General features: G+C 36.5%; 1 protein-coding gene across 1 annotated transcript in view; it reads right to left on the bottom strand.

The window, feature by feature from the left end:
* The window catches only part of LOC123755078 (dynein axonemal heavy chain 3-like), a 116,017-nt gene that overhangs the window by 70,490 nt on the left and 23,886 nt on the right, over positions 1-21,641 (bottom strand). Inside the window, 11 exon segments of the mRNA XM_069332650.1 lie at positions 5,979-6,089; positions 8,387-8,509; positions 9,343-9,544; positions 11,351-11,479; positions 14,393-14,586; positions 14,992-15,160; positions 16,404-16,602; positions 17,701-17,815; positions 18,986-19,189; positions 19,432-19,633; positions 20,106-20,189. Coding sequence (XP_069188751.1) covers positions 5,979-6,089; positions 8,387-8,509; positions 9,343-9,544; positions 11,351-11,479; positions 14,393-14,586; positions 14,992-15,160; positions 16,404-16,602; positions 17,701-17,815; positions 18,986-19,189; positions 19,432-19,633; positions 20,106-20,189 — 1,732 coding nt within the window.

Here is a 21,641-nt window from a genome sequence, read left to right as displayed (position 1 = left end):
TTTTAAATTTTTGATGCACCGATGCATCATTCTTGCACATTCGTCTAATAAATTTTTGACGCAATACTGCATCGTGCCCGTGCCAAAGTGTTAAGACCCTGCCTGAAACGCTGTGCGTACAAGTGGCTTTACAAGAATGTAAACACATCATGCTATGTACTCTCACAAACCCATGTATCTTCTTGTATATATATAAATAAATGTGTGTAAATCACAAAAATTAACATGTGATGAAAAATGTGACAGTGTCAGACCATGGAGGAAGAATTGAAACAGAAATTTCCTTAAGTACTTTCATATATTGCTACATCTTCAGAAGGAATAGGAATAGTAAACAGGATTCCTATTCCTTCTGAAGATGTATTAATATATGAAAGTACTTAAGGAAATTCCTGTTTCAATTCTTCCTCTGTGATCTGACACTGTCAGATAAATAAATAAATAAATAGTCTCCCGAAACTGATGGATGCCTACTACTACTTTATTTTTAACATATAGTAATGAGATTTTACAAATGTTGACATATTATAAAATAAATTATCATGGCATGACTTCTAAAGTTGTGCAGATCATTCCAAAATGCAGAACAATAAATATTTTTATTTATTTTTTTATTTATATATATATACACAAGAGTTCTTACATTCTTGAACAGTCACTAGCATGCGTAGCACTTCGGGCAAACGCTACGAGTGCATAGGTTGGCCAATGCAGCACTAATGGGGGCTCCATTGTCATATGTGATTTGTTGATGTTAGACTCGAGAGCAAAAGGATAAGTAATTATGAAGACTAGCATTTTAATATTAAACTGAAATGCAATATGTATACAAAATTCCACAAAATCTTAACAACTGTCATGGAAGGGGTTATGTGTGCAACTCTGTATTCTTTACTTTGAATTACAGACATCTATCCATTGAAAAAATTTAAATGAACCAGAAATTAATTATTTTTCAATGGATAGAATGTCTATAATACAAAATTAAGAAATACAGTAGAGTTGCACACATCATCAACAAAATACAAATATACAGAGACAATGAGAAGAGAATAATCTCAAATTGCAGATATTGTTTTTCCTGTAAGTCTTTATCAAATCTAACAAGGACACACAAACCTAGTCTTTATAATTATTTATCCTTTGGCTCTCGATTCTAACATCAACAAATCACATATGACAATAAAGCCCCCATTAGTGCTGCATTGGCCAACCTATTCATGGAATCCCTTGAACCAAGTTTGTCCCCAGCACACCAAGATGATCACACTATGTCAAAAATGTTATGGTTAGGACATCATTATGCACATTAACAAGCTATAAATAATTTTGTATTACAGTATTAACAAATGTCATATTAAGATCACAGCATATCATTCATAGGGCTTGCATAATATAAAAAATATTTACATTCCCGTCTCCAGTCTACCAGTCTCCGTGGTGAAGTGGTAAGACACTCACCTGGTGTTTCGCGAGCGCTTTGTCATGGGTTCGTATCCTGGCCAGGGAGGATTTACTGGGTGCAAATCCTTAATTGCAGCCTCTGTTTAACTCAACAGTAAAATGGGTACTTGGTTGTAAAAGCGATTTTTCGTGGGGGTCGTATTCCAGGGACCTGCCCGAAACACTACGCGTACTAATGGCTGTACAAGAATGTAACAACTCTTGTATATATCTCAAAAAAAAAAATATGTTGTATGTATACACTAAAAATAAAATATCAACTGTTACATTCAAAACATAATCATGGCCAAAAGTCAATATAGGGATGATAAATTTTCAGTAAATATGCATGAGAATTTGCTCAATAAAGTAGTACTGACTGGCTAATGATGGACTAACGTAAAATACAAGATATAAGAGTTCATAATGACTTGTCACCCTGAAGTGCTTAGAATGACAGTTCTTTTTTCCCAAAAAATTGCCCATAGGAAATTTTTGTTGCTGTCATATAATTATAAAAATATTTATAGATTCCATATAGCTTTCTGTGGACACTTTTTTTTTTGCCACTTGCAGCGAGCATAATGAGTGAGTGGAGAGGAAGAGCCAGTCTGGGTGAGTATAGCAAGGATGAGGGTGAGGGTGAAGATAGGTGGGCAAGTCAGGCAGCCTGCGATTGGGTGATGCTGCACACAGTTCATCCACTCTTGCCTCAGCAAACATTAGCACACAAAATAAAAAATGGTTTTGAGAACATGGCGTCTTTTGTGGGGGGTTTTCCCCGAGATCGACTACCAACTTTCAATTCTGATTAGCTTATCAAAATAGATAATATTCAATTTTGTATAATACCAAACACACCATGTTCGAATAAATAAATATAAGCAGCAACTTTGGTCAGCCGACATCCAGGACTATCAACCAAGGCAACCAGACTCTCCAGTACGAACAACAATCCAAAACAAAATGCTAATATAAGAGACCCCTTTGGCGACAGCTTTGAACATGCCCAGTCTCCTCTGACGCCCCTTCTTCTGCAACGACTCCGCCAGTGTCTGTTGGTAGGAATGATTATCGACGATCTTGCCTTGGCAAGTAGAAATTTCTGAGTTTAAATGGGATTAGAATTGCTAAGAGTAATATACTGAGTAGTTCTAATTGTTTAGAGACCTGACTTAATAGCCTTGTAATCTGCTATTCTTGTTAATAATATGGCATATATTATGTGCTAATTATCATAGAATTACAGTACAGTATATTGTATTGCAGTTGAAGGCATATATCTCTTACATACCAGATGCCAATACACTACCATAATTTTATTTAGCCTACTCATCTTTTACTCAACAATACACCTTCCTACTTGTTACCAACCAGATAAAGAAGTGCTTACTATAGAAACAAGTGTGCAAAAGTCTTTGTAAACTATTTCAGTCTCTTATCTCACAGAATTAATGCCCCAAAAATTTACAAAATACACACATTCTAATTACTACTTTTAGTCCTCAGATGCTGTGACATAACAAAATTTCCATGTTATTTTGGGATACTCAGTGGGATTACTGACAAAGGCAAATTAGAAATGTATTATTCTCATGATTACGATGAAATGACTAATAACAAAAGATTTACGAAAGACTGAATTAGCAGTGCTCAAGTATGAGAATACTTTCAAGTAAATTGTATTACATTATTATTTATTTAGAATCTTTATTTATAAATTTCATGGCCAACAGAGTTGTTAACTATTAAATGATTAGTTTTGAAACATTCACATGCTTCACTGACGCCACTTTTCATCAACCTTTGTCAGATACGGTTTTACTTCTGCTACAAACTAATTTATCATGTATATTCACTGTAAGCTATTAGGTTAGTATATCTTGCAATGTCACAACCACATCAACTACAGATTCTTTCTTCACAGCCTCCATAGCTATAGATCTATCAGTGTGCCCATATCTACAGTGTATATACAGATGCTGTGATCTCCGCTATAAACAGGCAGCTATGTTACTGACACACAGTGTGATCAAGATGCAAGTTCATATTCTAATACAAAAATTTTGCATTTAAATAGCATACAAATCTCACTAACTCTTAATCTAATCATTTAGGGGCTATTTAGTATATATAGTACATGATAAATTATGAAATATTTGAATAAAAAACCAGTGTTGAATGTAATGAAACGCCATTTTCTGGGCGAGTCCCGGTGGCTCCCCGGAGCCATCCAGGCTGATTAGGATATTCCTAACTTTGGCATCAGTCAATGTGGGTGAAGTTCTAGGCCTACCAGGGACCACGAGTCAGAACCTGCTCCCCTCATAGAGGCACGAGGAGCAATGGCCTATAGAAATGCACATGTCATTGCTCCACAATCACATGTGCATTTCTATAGGCCATTGCTCCTCGTGCCTCTCTGAGGGGACCAGGTCCTGACTCGTGGTCCTCGGTAGGAATAGAACTTCATTCACATCGACTGATGCCAAAGTTAGGGATATCCTAATCAGCCTGGATAGCTCCAGGGAGCCGTAGGGGCTCCCTCCCAGAAAATATAGCAAATATATTTTTATTAATATAAATATGTATAATTAAAGTATATATACATCTGGGTTTCCTGTGCAAAAGCAAAGTGTAATAGTCACTTGGCCACTGATATATATATATAATATATATTATATTATATTATATTATATTATATTATATATATATATATATATATATATATATATATATATATATATATATATATATATATATATATATATATATATATATATATATATATATATATATATATATATATATATATATATATATATATATATATATATATATATATATATATATATATATATATATATATATATATATATATATATATATATATATATATATATATATATATATATATATATATATATATATATATATATATATATATATATATATATATATATATATATATATATATATATATATATATATATATATATATATATATATATATATATATATATATATATATATATATATATATACAGGCATACCTCAGAATAAGAGTTTAATCCGTTCCTGGAGACGCCTCGCCTTCCGAAAACTCGCATTCCGAAGTTAATTTCCCCATAAGAAATAAAGGGAAATGAATTAATCCGTTCCTGACTACCCCAAAAACCCCACATCAAACTAAATTTTTATACCTAATTTACCTAATTCATCTAAATAAACCTACAAATCTGTGTTCCAGTTATTACTTACCTTGCTGTCGAGTGCTGTAGGCGTATGGAAGATGGTGAGGAGGGGGGAGGAGGAGAGGAGTTACTGTTTGGAAGGGGAGTCCCCTTCCATAATCACATCACATAACCCCATGCCTTGTAACACTATGGATACCACTTCTCTTTCTAAATTTTTCAAACCAGCCCCTGCTTGCCTTAAACTCTTTCTTATCTGCATCACTCGTTGCAGGGGTATTCTTTAGAAGGTCTTCGTGCAACACCCTGGCTTTCTCACAAATAATGGCCTCCGAAACACTATCACCCCTCAACTCCTTGTCGTGTATCCAAATTAATAACAACTTTTCCACTTCTTCAAGTATTTGTGGTCTTTGTGCCGTTAATGTTCTTACTCCTTTTGCCACTTTAGCACCCATAATCTTATTTTTCTTCTTAAGTATAGTGCATATTGTTGATGTGGCTTTGTTGTACTGCCTACAAAGTTCAACAACACGTGTACCGTTCTCATGCTTCCGAATGATCTCTTGTTTCTCCTCTATTGTCATCCTCACATGAGCTTTCTGGCCTTTATCCTTACCACTGGCTTTCTTGGGACCCATGGTGAGATATATAATAACAAATTGTATAGACAAATCACCAAAAATCCAACAAAACACTGAAAATCCGCGAGAAGAATTGATGTGGGGGTAGTCACTGAGCGCGAGACAATAATAAACTGAGGGGCGGCGGGGCGGAGGGGCGACGATCGCCGAACCACCACGCGCTAGGTCGGCTGTACGCGTATCAACAAACTCGCGTCCAAACTCTCCTCCCGAAGTAACCATCGCCTTCCGAGACAAATTTTTGGAGTAAATACACCTCGCCTTCCGAAAACCTCGCATACAGGGACAATCGCATTCCGAGGTACCACTGTATATATATATATATATATTATACATACATATATTATATAACATAATTTTTCTTGCTTTGAAAACTATTATTTACATTATTTGCACAGCTCTCCTTCCTTTGCCCTTCCCACTTCTATTGCACATCCTTACACAACAAACAAAATTAAATTTAATATAGGTAAGTATTATGCGAGGAACAACCTTTAAGAAAAGATTGTCATCCAGTATAACTCTTGCATTCAAAACTAAAATTAAATTCAGTCAAAATGCATTATTATTAAGGAAGAAACAGGTCTGAAATGTAATTTGTTAATCTCAAACAAAAATAAGCCTAGCTGGCAATGGATTTTTACTCTTCAAATGTTGTCCAAAATACTTTTTTCTGGCCCTTACCAGGCCCACATACCTGGTAAGCACGGGTCTTGCCACTCAGTGGCTCTCCCACCACCATGACACCATGACGCACCAGAATCATGTTGTACAGCTGCACCATCTTTTCCCGGAACCACGGCACATCCTAGAATGTCATGACATAATGCTTATGTTGACCTGTGACTTACCTGTGACTAGATCAGAAGGCAGATTTCTCTGGTGACTGATTGCTTTACTACTACTTTACTACTAAAAATTAGCATTTCAAATTGTAATATGTGTCTAAAGTCCTCAGTGAATGTGTAGTAATATTTTCCATTGAAGCATATATATGTACTGTATTACATTAGAAGTAATTGTTTTATAAAGTTGAGGCAAGGAATGTTTAAGAGGTGTGTTTTGATCACTCACAGTAGTGAAATTCATGACTTATAATGAATTGAACCATTGTCTCAAGGTGCTCAAGTTAACTGAGTTAGCTGTGGCACTCAAAAGGTTAAAACCAAAACAGCAATATTTTTATTCTCTACTGTTGTGAAGTGGCAAACTATGTAGATGTCCTCAAAAGCTTCATTGAAGGTTGTAACAGAACCCATGAGCACCACACCAGGAATAAATACAGTTTTGATATTCCTAGAGTACGACTTAATCAAACTAGAAATGCTCTACAAATCAAGGGACCCAGAATGTGGAATGACCTTCCCAACCATGTTAAAGACTGTACCTCTCTCAACCAGTTTAAGATAAAAACTAAACACTACCTAATAAATTCCCTGTAACCCACCTCACTCCTTTATTGTCAACCCATGTCTGTTATTTTATTTTATTATTATTATTTTTTTTTTTAATCAACACTGTTTGTCAACCTATTGTATTTGTGCTGCTTTTTCAGTCATGTTCCCCCTTTTTTTATCTTTATTTGTATTTGTTTTCAACATTTTTTATTCTTTATGCTCAATTAGTAATAAGTTCTAGTTATTAATGTTTTTCTTGCCCGAAACGCATTGCGTAATAGTGGCTTTAGGCATTGTATGTACTAGCTCTATCTATATATCAATCCATTAATGTAACATCACTTGTATGTATGTACCTTACCTGAATAAACATATTTATTTTATTTATTTATTTATTTAGATCAAGTATACATTGTCAACATCACATACCAAAGGTCCTGATCAAATTGAACTTTAAGTTCCTTCAACGTGGACACAAGGGGCACTGTATTCTATAGTGTTTATCATCATTTCTTTCCCCCTCTATCTATTCATACACACATGCAACAGTGAGGATTACAAGCTACTATTTGGCAAACATGACATTAACTCATGTAAAGGGGCCCAGGAGAGTAATCCCCCTTGCCACTCTTTTTTCCTTTTTAGACATTAAAGAAGTCACAGAAAACCTGTTCAGCAATCTTAATATCTAGTTCTTGGATATGGCACCCTTATGGCTTACAGACCAACTCCTAGTGAACATCAGAACAATTCAAGAATGAAAGTCATTCTAGGCCTCACTCTGAATTATTGCAAGTAAAACAAGTCTCATTCAACTAATACCTTATAACTCAAGTAAAAGATGTTTTGCCTGAAATACGCATAATTTATCCTGGAGAACATTCCTCTGAGTGCCTGTTGAAATGAATATCAGTGACATGGTCATTAGTAAGATCAGTACATGAGAAGATGTATAAAAGGATTGAAGACACTAATGCTCATGATGTCCTTTACATTCTCACAAGATGTCTGCCCATTCACAGGTTAACCTACTCTCTGAATTATTTGCCAATGCAGAACAACCTGAAGCTAGGTGAATATGACTGCTTACTGAAATCCTAATAACCCACAGTGGAAACAAGCCCCCCCCCCCCCCTTTTCTGAAGGGGGCTCGTTTCCCTGAAGGTTGAAGCTGACAGAGTCAGCATGGCCTTCTCTGATAAAGCACTCGAAGCGCAGAAAAGTCAATAAAATTCTTAAGAGGAGCCTCATCACAGCCAGATACCCAGCAGGGAGTGCTTTGTTTTCTAATATACCACAATTCTGCTAATCGAAAAGTCAAGTCCCATATATACAAGGAACTAGATCATAAACAAAAATTGCCCCCTTTGCTCAAGAAAACCATTGTACCTGTAATAAAAGCATCGATCGCTTTCTTAAGGATTGTTGTTCTAAGTTTTGCCAGTACCTCAATGTGGCAATACAGAAGGGTAATGAACAATGCATTATCACTTCCTGCCTGGCATTCATATAGATCTATGAGAGCTACATCCTGTGATGATACAGTGTAGTTTTTCATGTAAGCAATCTTGTAAAATAAAGCTTAAAATCAAATAAATGAGGGGTTGTAGATGGCAATGCATGTGATGTGTGTGTGTGCATGTGTTTAATGCTAATTTTATGAAATAAATATTCATTATTCTTATGACAACCTTGATTTAGCACAAACCTGGAGATTATTGTCAGCCATTGTCTTCTTCAATGATGCTTCAAGTGCAGCATCTGGCATGATGGCATTGTGTCTCTCTGATGGGAACAAGTCCTGCACGATGCCTTCAAACAGTGGTACATCCTGTAAGATCCATACTTAATGTAGCACTTCCTGGTGTTAAACAACTACTCTTTAGCATCAAACACAACTAGTGCTCTCTGGCATCAAACACAACTAGTGCTCTCTGGCATCAAACACAACTAGTGCTCTCTGGCATCAAACACAACTAGTGCTCTCTGGCATCAAACACAACTAGTGCTCTCTGGCATCAAACACAACTAGTGCTCTCTGGCATCAAACACAACTAGTGCTCTCTGGCATCAAACACAACTAGTGCTCTCTGGCATCAAACACAACTAGTGCTCTCTGGCATCAAACACAACTAGTGCTCTCTGGCATCAAACACAACTAGTGCTCTCTGACATCAAACACAACTAGTGCTCTCTGACATCAAACACAACTAGTATTCCCTGGTATCAACACAATGTAGCACTCTGTTCCTAGTGTTCCCCACACTTTTGTATCTATTTCAATATACTCATTACTCGAGTACATTGAATTACACACACACACATATTAATACACCCATGGTTACTTCTCATTATCCCCAGAGGAGAGTGTGAGGGGAAAATGCTGTCCTGGAATGTAATCGACTGTGTTGTTCTGGAGTATATGGGCAGTTGTATTGTTATGGAATGTGTGAGAGATTATGCTGTCCTGGACTGTGTGAGGGTTTGTGTTGTCTAATTTGTGGTGTCTCACACAGTAATTTTGAATCTGTGTTGCCTCACCACACTCTAGAGACCGACCACCCAATGTCCTGCACATTGTAGTTATTCAGTGTGAATAATCACATCTTTCTGAAACAATCATTAGAGATATTGATACCTAAGAGATCTACTAGAGCAACACACCTGAGCCAGAAACTTGGGTAGATTGACATCTTTGATGGCCCTGAGGACAACCTGCGGCTCAGAGATATCTGGCATTTGGAGCTTAAGGTTATTGGCAGCCAGAAGAACAGCCTTGACGGCCCTCATACCATAGTCATAGTGATGCTGTGATGACAGCTGCTCTGAACACAGTCGGTATGTGTCAATGATCTTCCGTGCCAAGCTGTCAAAGCACTTCTTTTGTAATGATTAATTTTCATACATTAACAAGTTAATTAATATTACAGTCACATCATTGCACAAAAATTAATTAAAAAGCAATATCCACAAGAAAATCCATTGCAAAATAGTTTTAATACTACGGTATGGTACAGTATTTAAGAAACTGATATACACCATTACTAAAAATTTCATAATAATGAACAGACAATCTACTTAGTTTTATGACAGAATCAGAGACTTCACAGGAAAGAGATGGTTGGTTTGACTGCATTTATCTGAACTTAAAAAAAAAAAAGTTTTGATAGTCCCACACTAGAGGCTGTTCTGGAAGCTGAAAAATGCTGGAGGGGTGGTAAAAGGACTTTTGCCGTGGATGAAAATTTTTCTAATCAACATAAAAATTAGGGCAGTAATTAGAGACAATGCATCAGTCTGGAGAAATGTTACCAGTGGATTACCACAAGGGTCTAGCACCAATAATATTCTTTGTCAATACAAACAACCTTAAAGAAAATATAGATTTATCTGAACTTGTTTGCTGATAATGCTCAGCTACTAAGGAAGATAAGAGACTGACATGTGCCATGCTCTTCAAAATGACCTGGAAAAAATAAGCGTATGGAATAATACTTGGGAGATAGATGCCAAGGTGTCAACGATAGATATCAACATTAATAAATGCCACTTTATTGTGACTCATCGCCTGAACATGGATGGTGAAACACTGAAGAAACTGTTCACAATGTTTGTGGGACCAAAGATGGAATATGCAGTGGTTGTACTGTGCCCAATATCTCAAAACAGCACATCAATAAACTGGAAAATGTGCAAATAAATGCTACTGAATGGCTTTTAGAATTGAAAAACAAGAGCTACAAGAAGAGACTAAAGGTATTAAATATGCCAAAGCTAGAGGAAAGAAGAAAGATGATATGATCACTATATACTAAATATTAACAGGAATAGATAAAATTTATAAAAAGAAATTCTTGAAATCTACAACTTCAGAAATAAGAGATCATAGGTTTAAGTTAATGAAACAAAGGTGCCAAAATATATTAGAATGTTCTATTTTGCAAACAGAGTGGTGGGCCATTGGAACAAGTTAAGAGAGAAGAAAGTTGATGCCAAAACCGTCAGCACAGTAGTTTCAAACCATCACACGAGAAAGAGTACTGGGAAGATTGGACACGAGTGTAGCTCTCGTCTTGTATTTACATGTAGGAAATTACACTTTAGAATTACAAAGTACAGTGAACAATCTGTCATATCTTTGCTTGAACATCTTTACCCACTTTGTAGCAGTTGAATTAATCCATTGCATTTGTTGTATAAACTTCTTTTATTATGAGTGTCATGACACTGACAGAGTGTATTAAGTTTTGTAAAAATCTTAAAAGTCAATCAAATTAATCTATAATTCAATTTAAATTAGGTGAAACAAATAAGTACTTTCATTTTATCCAAATGATTTAATGTTTTTAATCACTGCTCAGAAGTGGGGCTGAAATTTATATGCAGACTCTTGTGGTACATTAAAACTAAAACTTCCACTTTACTGATGTGATTTTGACTTTAGAACATCCATTAATGTTACTACCTGGGAAATAAAAAGTAGCCTGTTACCAGCAGCTTCAATCAGTATTGAGGGCTCCATATGTCCTTTCCAGAGAAAACTTAAAACCAGTTGTGACTGGAGGAGGCACTCAAGAAGTATTTAAAGTGTGTATCTTGTATGCATAATGAACTTGATCAAACACATTAACTAGTGTGTACTAATTTAGTTATTGTTAAGTGATAAACGAACCTGTCAGCATGGACGAAACCCATCGAAAAGAGGACGATCTTGGCTATCATGACATAGTCGGGTACCATCATGGCAACTGTGCGAAAGAGTACCTTGAGGTTGTCCGGAAGCTCGCGCCGACCCGCATACCTGGTAAGAGTGGCATATTAATCAGGTATGATCTTTTTGCCTCCTCCAGGTTGGGTTAGGGCCTAAATTTGGCATGCCACACAATTTTTCTCACTCCCCTGACATATAACACCCACATAGCCAATCTTACATGTACACAAACTGACAGACACAGGCAAACAGAGTAGTTAATTATACCTCCCTGAAAGCACATAAAGGTAAGAGCATATAATCAGGTACATACACACACATACACATTGAGGAAAGGCAGCAATATTTGTAATCTTAAGGTACTCTTGAAATGTTGCCATCATTATGGATCAGCCTAGTTTGCCCATGTTAAATATTTAAGTTTTAATATCCCAAGGAGACAAAAAACAAATAAAAATTAATTAACGGTAACTTATTAAATGAATATGAACTGTGTTGATCCATAATAATTTCATTTTATATTCTCTTTCTATCCTTTCCCTTGCCTGTGTTCTCTATGGCTTGCTATGTCTTACTGTTTGCTCTGAGCAGCAGGGTACCCTGCTGAGACTAAACTACAACTATGTTGCCTCCTACTCCCCAATTCCTTCCCTCCATGACTATGACAGTGACTAGTTAATTTTCATGCATCTAGTAATGAACTCGCTGCCTCTCTCCAGCCGCTGTGCCAAAGCACTAACAAGGAAAGGTTATAGGCCTCTGCAATACTACTGTCATAGCAAACTTTGCTCTACCCTCATTCATAATGATTACAGTTTTAATATGCATTTCATAATTTAATGGGACAACTCAATACAGTACTTTTAAAACTACTATTTTATATTAAACACTTCTGAAAATAAAAAAATATTCAACTGTAAAGTTTGGAAATAATTTTACATAATTTTGATGGAGATGTGGTGGTAGTAGTGGAAAAGGGAGGTTTGGGCATATGTATGCTGTGGATGTCTAGTGGGTGGGAAAGAGCATGTGTGGGCAAGAGCATGGGTGAGGAAGAGCGTAAATGTGGGGAGATGGAGAATGGTGGTATTTAGGGTAATCAGGGTTTGTGATTGAGTGGTGTGGTGGTGGTGATTTTTATATGGTGTATTTTTTTTTCTAAACTGTCATAAAATTCTTTTGACTCAAAGCCATAAACATTAAAATTATTCTCTCATTCTTAACAAATTTAAGAAAACAATATGGAAATAAAAGGCATTTTAAGTATCGGCACAATGAGGCATCTTCCAGATACGGAAACACATGACAATAGGAAAACCAGAAAAACAAACTATGTCGTGTTAAGCAGCTCAGTGAAGATAGAACCCTTAGTTTTATCATCATTAGTAAGTAAGATACTTTTAATGTCAAGACATTTCAAAGAAACAAAATATATTTCTCCACATGGTATCCTTCTCTTTTTAATATATATCTCCCACTGCAAAATTGATGATTGGATTCTATCCAGGAAGAATTTCTTTAGTTGCTTGCCAAACTACTCGAGCACAGCTTATTAAACCTCGTTCTTAAATATATTAGTTATAACAGTCAACATAATTAAAGATCCTTCTATAAATCTTACAATACATTTCTATTTTAGTCTGCAATATATTTTTCAGTTAATGAAATGGATAAAATATGAATGAAAAGAAGTAACACTGTAAACCCAAATACTCTAGGTTATTACCAAGGGCAGCTTTATCTTGGAGCCAGTACACAACAAGCTGCATTACATCACACTGCTTGTTAGTTAACGTGCATGTATGCATTTATGGGACTTCACGAACCATTACACACTATACTTTTTAAGACTTTTCAACAAACTTACTGTTCATGACAGCAGGGTAAAAGTGAATACAATAAATATAATTATTTATAATATGTTTCAAAGGCACATAATCACTGCCAACAAGTCAATGTTGGCATGGCAAAAGTAAGATGTACAAAGTGTTATAGAATACTGCTGCAGCTGTCATCAATAGTAATTGTTAAGGAGCCAAATATACAGTTGTTTTATTACACAAAGCATGCATGTGTAGTGTTTGGGGTCATCCATGCATTCTGTCTCATATACAGAAATTCTGCTACTACACGAGTACTTCAGGACCACTGGGACACTCAACTCACCAAGGTAACTAAAATATTGAAAAATGGCATCGCAATTTAACAAATTGGTATTGATAATTATTATATTACCCAACACAAACAAAAGGTTACCAGAGAAGCTTAAGTAAAAATATCTTATGTATAAAGTGACAACTTATTTTGTTAGCAATAGACTTAATTCTTTGATTTTCATTGTATGGCATAGTCTGGTCATTGATAATTTTAATTTTAAATTAAATTTGTATTTGTTAAATTTTATTTTTAAATTGTTATATTGTATAAAATTTTAATTTTTATAAATCACAATGTTTAAGTTAATATAAAACTACAATATTTTAGCTCCTGTTTTTTCAGATCGGTTAACTGAGGAACTTGGAGACAGCATGAGGATTTATGTACTAGTCACATGCTGTCTAGCCACTCAAGTACCAGAAGGAACCCAACTCTGAGAGTGCCGCCACCACTGCCTTACCAGGCGGCCCAATCACCCTCGCTGCTTCCTGCCCCTGAACGCTGACATGACACCTTTGTGTCTTTCCTCACACCGTACCTACAAAGTTTACTTGTTAGATAAATTATACATATTATTTTTTAACAGTTTTCCCCTAAATAATGTGTATATCTGAAATTCAAAGTACAGTACAAAATACAGTATACTATAATGTAGATTTCCTGTAACTTCTGCATCAGCCACATTCACAGGAACTAAAATTGTAAGAAAAAGATAGAATTCATAATATGAAGTGTCAACATCACCCCATTCCTGAAAAAAGCTTAGATATATTATCCAATGTGCAGAATTTAATCAATGTCAGATGGGACTTATCTTCATGTTTACCAGGATAGAGAAGGACTTACCCAGGGTTCATGGTTATGAAGATGTTGCAGCTGGGGTTCAAAACCAAATCGACCCCTTCAAAAATAAATCTGGGAGCCTTGCGAGACACAGCAGCCTGGATTGTCTGGATCTGTTGCCCCACCACTGACAAAACTTCCAGTTGAATGCGGTTAAATTCATCAAAGCAGGCCCATGCCCCACTCTGTGCCAAACCCTGTGGGTGTGATTAGTTCCTTAAATCCATTTCATATACAATATTACCAAATATCAGATAAATGCAGAGAATTGCAGTAAGAGTCAAACAAGTTACAAGCTCTTAAGGTCACCAACCATTAGACTACAAAACATCAAAGGATTACATAGCTATGTATTTATCATATACAGCATTATAACAACTATAAAAGGATTTTTTTTTTACATTTAATTGTCCCATCTTCCTATTTTATTTCATTATAAATACAGGAATAAAAACTTCTAGAGGTTTTAGCACCAGAGCCATTAATCTTTCCCAGTAGCTCATATTTCTTAATACTGAAATCCATTTTTTGGAATGCCTTAAGGTGCAGGAACCATAAACATCGTGAGTGTGCATGTGTGTGTAATACTGTATTTGCATTACCTTAAAGAACTTGCCCATGGCCTTGTAGTCAAGACCATCAGAACAGTTGAAAATGATGCACTGCTTAGCCACAGCCTTGGCCAAGTCCTTGCAGGTTTCTGTCTTGCCCGTGCCAGCTGGGCCCTCGGGAGCCCCGCCCAAGTGCAGCTTTAGGGCCCCCATCAGTGTCCTAACCAAAGAGGAGAGGCACAGAGTAATGAATGGAACCTTATATATGATAATGATGTGTGGAAGCTTGTGTATAATACTCCCATTATTTTTCAAATTAAAACACACAATGCTAAAACAACATTCCAGGAAACCTAAGATCTTTAATTCTTATTTTTAATTCATTATTGTATAAACCAGGTATTGAATGTAATGAAACGCAATTTTCTTAGTAAGATCCAGAGGCTCCTCGGAGTTATACCAGGCTGATGTGTATGTATTAGACCATGGCAACAGTCAATCGATGGAGTTCTGGGCCTACCGGGGGACCAGCGCCAGAACCTGGCCCCCTCAAGAGAGGCACGAGGAGCAATAGACTATAGACACCCCCATGTAATTGGAAGCAGTCTGTGTCTGCCGTCTACCAGGTCAGGCACCCAGAAATGTAGGAATTCCAAAACAAACTACTGCTGGTTAAAAACTGCAAACCGAAAGCCAAACTAGTAAGCAGAACTCCCCAGTCAAAAACAAGCAAACAAGCATGATGTCACCACAGCCTGGTAGGCAGAACTTCACTGACTAAAGCCCTGGTCTAATGTATCGAATATTAGCCCGATAGCTCCAGGGAGCCGAAGGGGCTCCCCCACAGAAAAAAGTATAAAACGTGCACATTTATTTATTTATGTATTTATGGTATTTACAAAGACTAAAATGGGTAAAGTATAAATAGATAACAAAGAATAGTTAGATAACATTGGTGTTCTTACATTCTTGCAAAGCCACTAACACACATATTAGGGGACACAGGTGGAAACTGAGTTCCCAAATGAGCCACAGAGATATTAGAAAGAACTTTTTTAGTGTCAGAGTGGTTGACAAATGGAATGCATTAGGGGGTGATGTGGTGGAGGCTCACTCCATACACAGTTTCAAGTGTAGATATGACAGAGCCCGATAGGCTCAGGAATCTGTACACCTGTTGATTGACGGTTGAGAGGCGGGACCAAAGAGCCAGAGCTCAACCCCCGCAAACACAACTAGGTGAGTACAACTAGGTGAGTACATAGTATTTCGAAGAGGACACCAGGTGTACATGAAGATTAAATTTTTGTATGTGAAGAGATTAATAGACAAAGCATGAAGAGAACAGATAAAGACCAGCAATGGGGGGAGGGGAAAAGAGAGATAAAAGCCAATGATTAGAGCAATAGAAGCCAAGGAGATAACAGAATTCGACATCAAATATTCTGGTAATGCTCATGTACCTGAAGCAGCGGTCAGTTAATGGAGTAATCACCAGCCTTGAGGTGTTGCCAAGGTACTCATAGCCATACTGGAGACGAGTCATAATCATGTCCACCTGGACAAGCTCGTTAACCCAGTAGTAGCGCATCTGCGACACCCATGTGAAGTCCGTCACGGAATCCACTCTTTTACGAATCAGTTCCTGAACTACATCACGACCTGTAGTAGGAGCCAAAAATTATTTCACAGTAAGATACATGGGCAAGAAGTGTAGATCATTTCATTACATCTGTTGAGGTAAAAAATTAATAATATTAGAATAAAAAGCTAATAAGTATGTGTTACCAAACATTACATCTCAAGCACACGTATTACAGCATACCGTATAGATACGAAAAGTATTAGATCTCATAAAAAGCACATTAGAACACTTAACATTACACCAGTACAGTAGTACATCTAATCAACAATGCTAACAGTATACATGAAGACTCAAGGGCAAGTGTTATATTATATATTAAGAACACATTTAACTTTATATATCTGCACTGCAGGAAAAATAATTTGCTATACATACTTACTTCCACAACAGATCCAGGAGAAAAGTTATTAAATCCAATTAGACGAGAAAGATCAACATGTTAGATCCAAAGAGAAAAGAAAGAGCAAGATATTAAATCCAGCAGAAGAGAAAAGTCTAGAGATAAAAAGATTTGAAAAATAATAAGAATGATCACTGAGGAACTAATGATCAAGTAAAAAGAGAAAGGTCTAAAAATAATTAGTAATCTAATGAAAAGAATTAGAAAGATCCAAGGAGAATGATCCAGGAATAAGGAGAGAGATCAAGTAAGAATATGGAGATAATTCAATGAAGAGAGAAATCTAGAAAGAAAGAAACATAGTAAGAAAAGGAAATCCAGTAAGATGGTAAGTAATCCAGTAATGAAAGAACCAGAAAGAAGAAAAAATGGAGACAGGTAGAAAAACAGTCTTATGCCCACCCCTGCATTATAATCCATTTTAATTTTTCCTGTTTTCATATTAGTCTCCTACTTATAAAGAATTTAATGCCATTTTTAAAATCTCCAAATCTACATATATTTAAACCCACACAATAATTCATACACATTTTCGAAGGTCAAGCAAGAAGTAGAAAGAAAGACAGGGAGATGAAGTGAGAATACAGTTGTAAGTAAAACGGTATCTGGAGAGGAGAGAGAGCCAGTAAGTATAACTTAAAGCTGATGAAGATCTGTACAAAGATCCAGAAAAAAAGAGAAAACTTTAAGGATAAACAAAGACAGAATCCCTCACCGTGGACATAGGTAACAATGAGTGAGCCAAGTGTGAGGCGAGTACCATGCTCCAGCTGGCCCCGCACCATGCTCACCACCTCCTTGATGCGGGTGTCGCATACTTCCAGATACTCCTGCAGGATCACACACCATCACCAACAGCATTTTACACCAGATTTTAGGCAGTCTTCAATGATATATTCCATATTTTGTAGATATTTCTTCAAAAGCTGAAGTAATCACCTAACTTATTCACTTAAACACAAAAATAATAAGAAAGTACATGAATATAACAGAAATATGGTCATTATTATGCTGCCAGTCTAATAAAATGAAATGGTTAACAATGACTATTTATACCTATTCTGCAGCTGCTAATAGGTTACTAACAAAACATTCCTAAATTCAATATTATTTGGGCAAAATGATCGATTCATGGATTACACCACATTAAGTACCATATGCTCCTTATTAAAGTGCAAGAGAGAAGAGTTTTGGTGTGTTGTAAGAAACAAATTACTGTATGGCAGAAGTAGATGCTCACATGCAACTCCTGATTGTTTCATGCTGCCAACATAAGATTCAAACAAGTTTGGAATTTACTAAATTTAATCAGATCAGTGGCCATGATAACAACAGTAGCATATAAAGGAAAGGATATTGGATAAGGGGTGCAGGAGGAGGGATTCTAGATGAAGGGTGCAGGAGGAGGGATCCTAGTTGAAGGGTGCAGGAGGAGGGCTCCTAGATGAAGGGTGCAGGAGGAGGGCTCCTAGATGAAGGGTGCAGGAGGAGGGATCCTAGATGAAGGGTGCAGGAGGAGGGATCCTAGATGAGGGATCCTGGATGAGGGATCCTGGATGAGGGATCCTGGATGAGGGGTGCAGGAGGAGGGATCCTGGATGAGGGGTGCAGGAGGAGGGACCCTGGAGGAGGGGTGCAGGAGGAGGTACTCTGGATGAGGGGGTACAGGAGGATCCTAGATAAAGGTTATAAAGTAGGAATCCTATGCTGATAGAGATGAAAGTCATGAAAATACTAAAGATATAATGAGAGGGAAGGAAAGAAAGACAAAGGCAAAGATGATAAACTGCAAACTTGTCTGCTGACTGGTGTGAGTTATGTATTGTACCTCACTTATCTTAAAATTCTCAAATGTTCATGTATCATATGTATGTACTCTTGCATAAATAAAATATTATAATTATCATCTATAAACTTATGTACCGACAGGTGTGAGATCCTCAGCCATCTGTACACTTATCTACTGACAGTGGTGAGAGACCCTGTCATCCAAAAACTACCTCAAGTCCTTTATTAGGAAGGATGGAAGTGACATCAGCAGTCCACACAATCTGTGCCACTGTCAGCACCACCTGTGATGGCCACTGAGTAATCCACTGGCGATGTGGAGTAAGTGGATGGTTCTCAACGGCACGTACAGCCACATCTTGCATGCTCTGCACCATCATCTCCTCCACCTCCACCAGCCAACGCTCCACCAGGCCCTCAACAATACAAGACAAATGCAAGTTGGTAAAAAATGAACTACTCTTTGTCCCAATTTTACCAATAAAGAAATTAAAACATTTAAATTAAATGTAAAATTTACAGGCTGCAATTAACAAAAATTACAATATATTATATCTTTGGGGGGATGCAAAAATATGAATGAGGAAAATACACAACAAAAAATTACAATGGGTAAAAAAATACAGTAGGAACTAACGAAAGAGTCATGAATACTGACTCTGGCCTTAGAGGGAATGACCCGGTTACTGAACTGCACCAGCTCGCCCTCTGCTGATATCATGCCCTCGATCTCCTGCTGCAATGAGAAGTGGAGACGACTGATGCCTTCGAAGCACTTCTTGAGATGAGGTTGCACACGCTGGGGGTCCTTTGTCTCAGAGAGAATTTCCAGCAACTCATCATTTGACAGAAAGAAGAACCTGTTGTGGAAAAATTTACAATCAAACTACAGATATTTAACAAGTTTCTAAGATGCTTTTATTTTAATGAATTACAATAAATATGTCCATGTCAGTACAATAAATTACCTAATTTAAGCTAATTAAATATTGGTATTTCTTGCATATCTGACCAATATGAAATTCATCACAGCTTTTACAGTTAATATAATAATAATATTGCTGCTGCTAGTTTTTATTATGTATATAACAATATGAGGAGCACTTATGAGATGGTGGGTTGCAGCTGTTAATGACTGCTAGTGTGAAAGTGCTCAATTATCCCCAACACTGTATAATCTATTAAAGATATAAGTAATGAATGGAAGAGGGATATTTTGATCGATTTATTATTTAATATATGTATCTTTTTTTGCACAAAACTGGGGGAAACAGGTTTTGCAATGCCCCTCAGAGACATAAAACCAGGAATAACAAACAATAAGTGACTGACCTTGGGAAGAAAAGGCGTTTCTTTTCCAGGTAGTCATTGAGGCCTTTTTGTATTTCTTCCAGAAGGCGGTTACACTCCTGCAACCTATGGAGGAGAATTTTTTATCATTAATATTTTCACCTATTTTCATTTCATTTCATTTGAATTATTTATGTACAGTATATACCAATGTTGTAATTACGAAGTGTAATTACAGGATGAGAGCTATGCTCCTAGTATCCCATTTCCCCAGTAGTCTTTGTTATATGTTGTTTTTAAACTACAGTTTTGGCATCCACCACCTTCTCATTTCTCCTCACATCTCAGTTCTAGCACTAGTAATGTTCATTAGCTATATAAACAATCTACCAGAAGGAATGCAGAATTATATGAACATGTTTGCTGCTGATGTCTCACTACTAGAGAAAATAAGACACTTAGCTGATTTTCATGCCCTTCAAGAAGACCTGGACAAATTAAGTGTAGGGAGCAACCCTTGGCAAAAGAATTTAATATGAATAAATGTTATGTTATGGAATATGGAATAGGAGAAAATATGGCACATGCAAACTACAAATTATGTGAAAAAGCTGAAAGGAATTCTGAAGTGAGAGATATCTAAGGGTGGTTCTGGATAAAAAAAAAAACTCACTCGAGGATCACATAAAGAACATTGTGTGCAGAGCATATGCTATGCTTTCCAACTTTAGAACTGCTCTTAAATACATAGATGGCAAAATATTAATGAATTATTCATGACTTCTGTGAAACCAAAGATGGTATATGCAGTGGTTTTATGGTGCACACATCTCAAGAAGTACGTACCATATAGTAACGGGGATCGACAAAATTGATAGGGAAGAAATCCTGAGACCTGGAACTTCAAGAACAAGAAGTCACAGATTTAAGTTAACTAAACAAAGCTGCCAAAAAAATGCAAGAAAGTTCACTTTCGCAAAAAGTGGTAGATGGTTGGAACAAGTTAAGTGAAAATGTGGTGAAGGCCAAAACTGTCAATATTTTCAAAGCGTTACATGACAAAGAGTGCTGGGAAGACAGGACACCATGAGTGTAGCTCTCATCCTGTAACTACACTTAGGTAATTACACCTTAAGTAATTACATCATTAAACTAGAAATGTTCAATGACAAAAAACTAAATGGCTTCCAGAACTGAAAAACAAGATCTACAAGAGGAGGTTAAAGGCATTAAATATATCAAAGCTAGAAGATAAAAGTGATATAATCACTATGTACAATATAGTAACAGGAATCAACAAAACAGACAAATATGACTTCCTGAAAACTGCAACGTCAAGAATAAGATGATATAGGTTCAAACTAATAAAACAAAGCTGTCAAAAACATAAGAAAATTCACTTTTCCAAATACAGTAGAGTGGTAGATGGTTGGAACAAAAGTGAGAAGGTGGTGTAGAACAAAACTCTCAGTACTTTCAATCATTATATGAACAAGAGTAATGGGAAGACAGTCCTTAATTCCTAATGTTCCCCGGACTATGACCCGCCAAATCATTTAACAACCAGGTACCCATTTT

Source organism: Procambarus clarkii, chromosome 28 (assembly GCF_040958095.1).
Source record: "Procambarus clarkii isolate CNS0578487 chromosome 28, FALCON_Pclarkii_2.0, whole genome shotgun sequence".
In the NCBI taxonomy this organism is placed as follows: Eukaryota; Metazoa; Arthropoda; class Malacostraca; order Decapoda; family Cambaridae; genus Procambarus; species Procambarus clarkii.
Note: the sequence above shows the minus strand (reverse complement) of the source record. Positions and strands in the feature narration are given on the sequence as shown.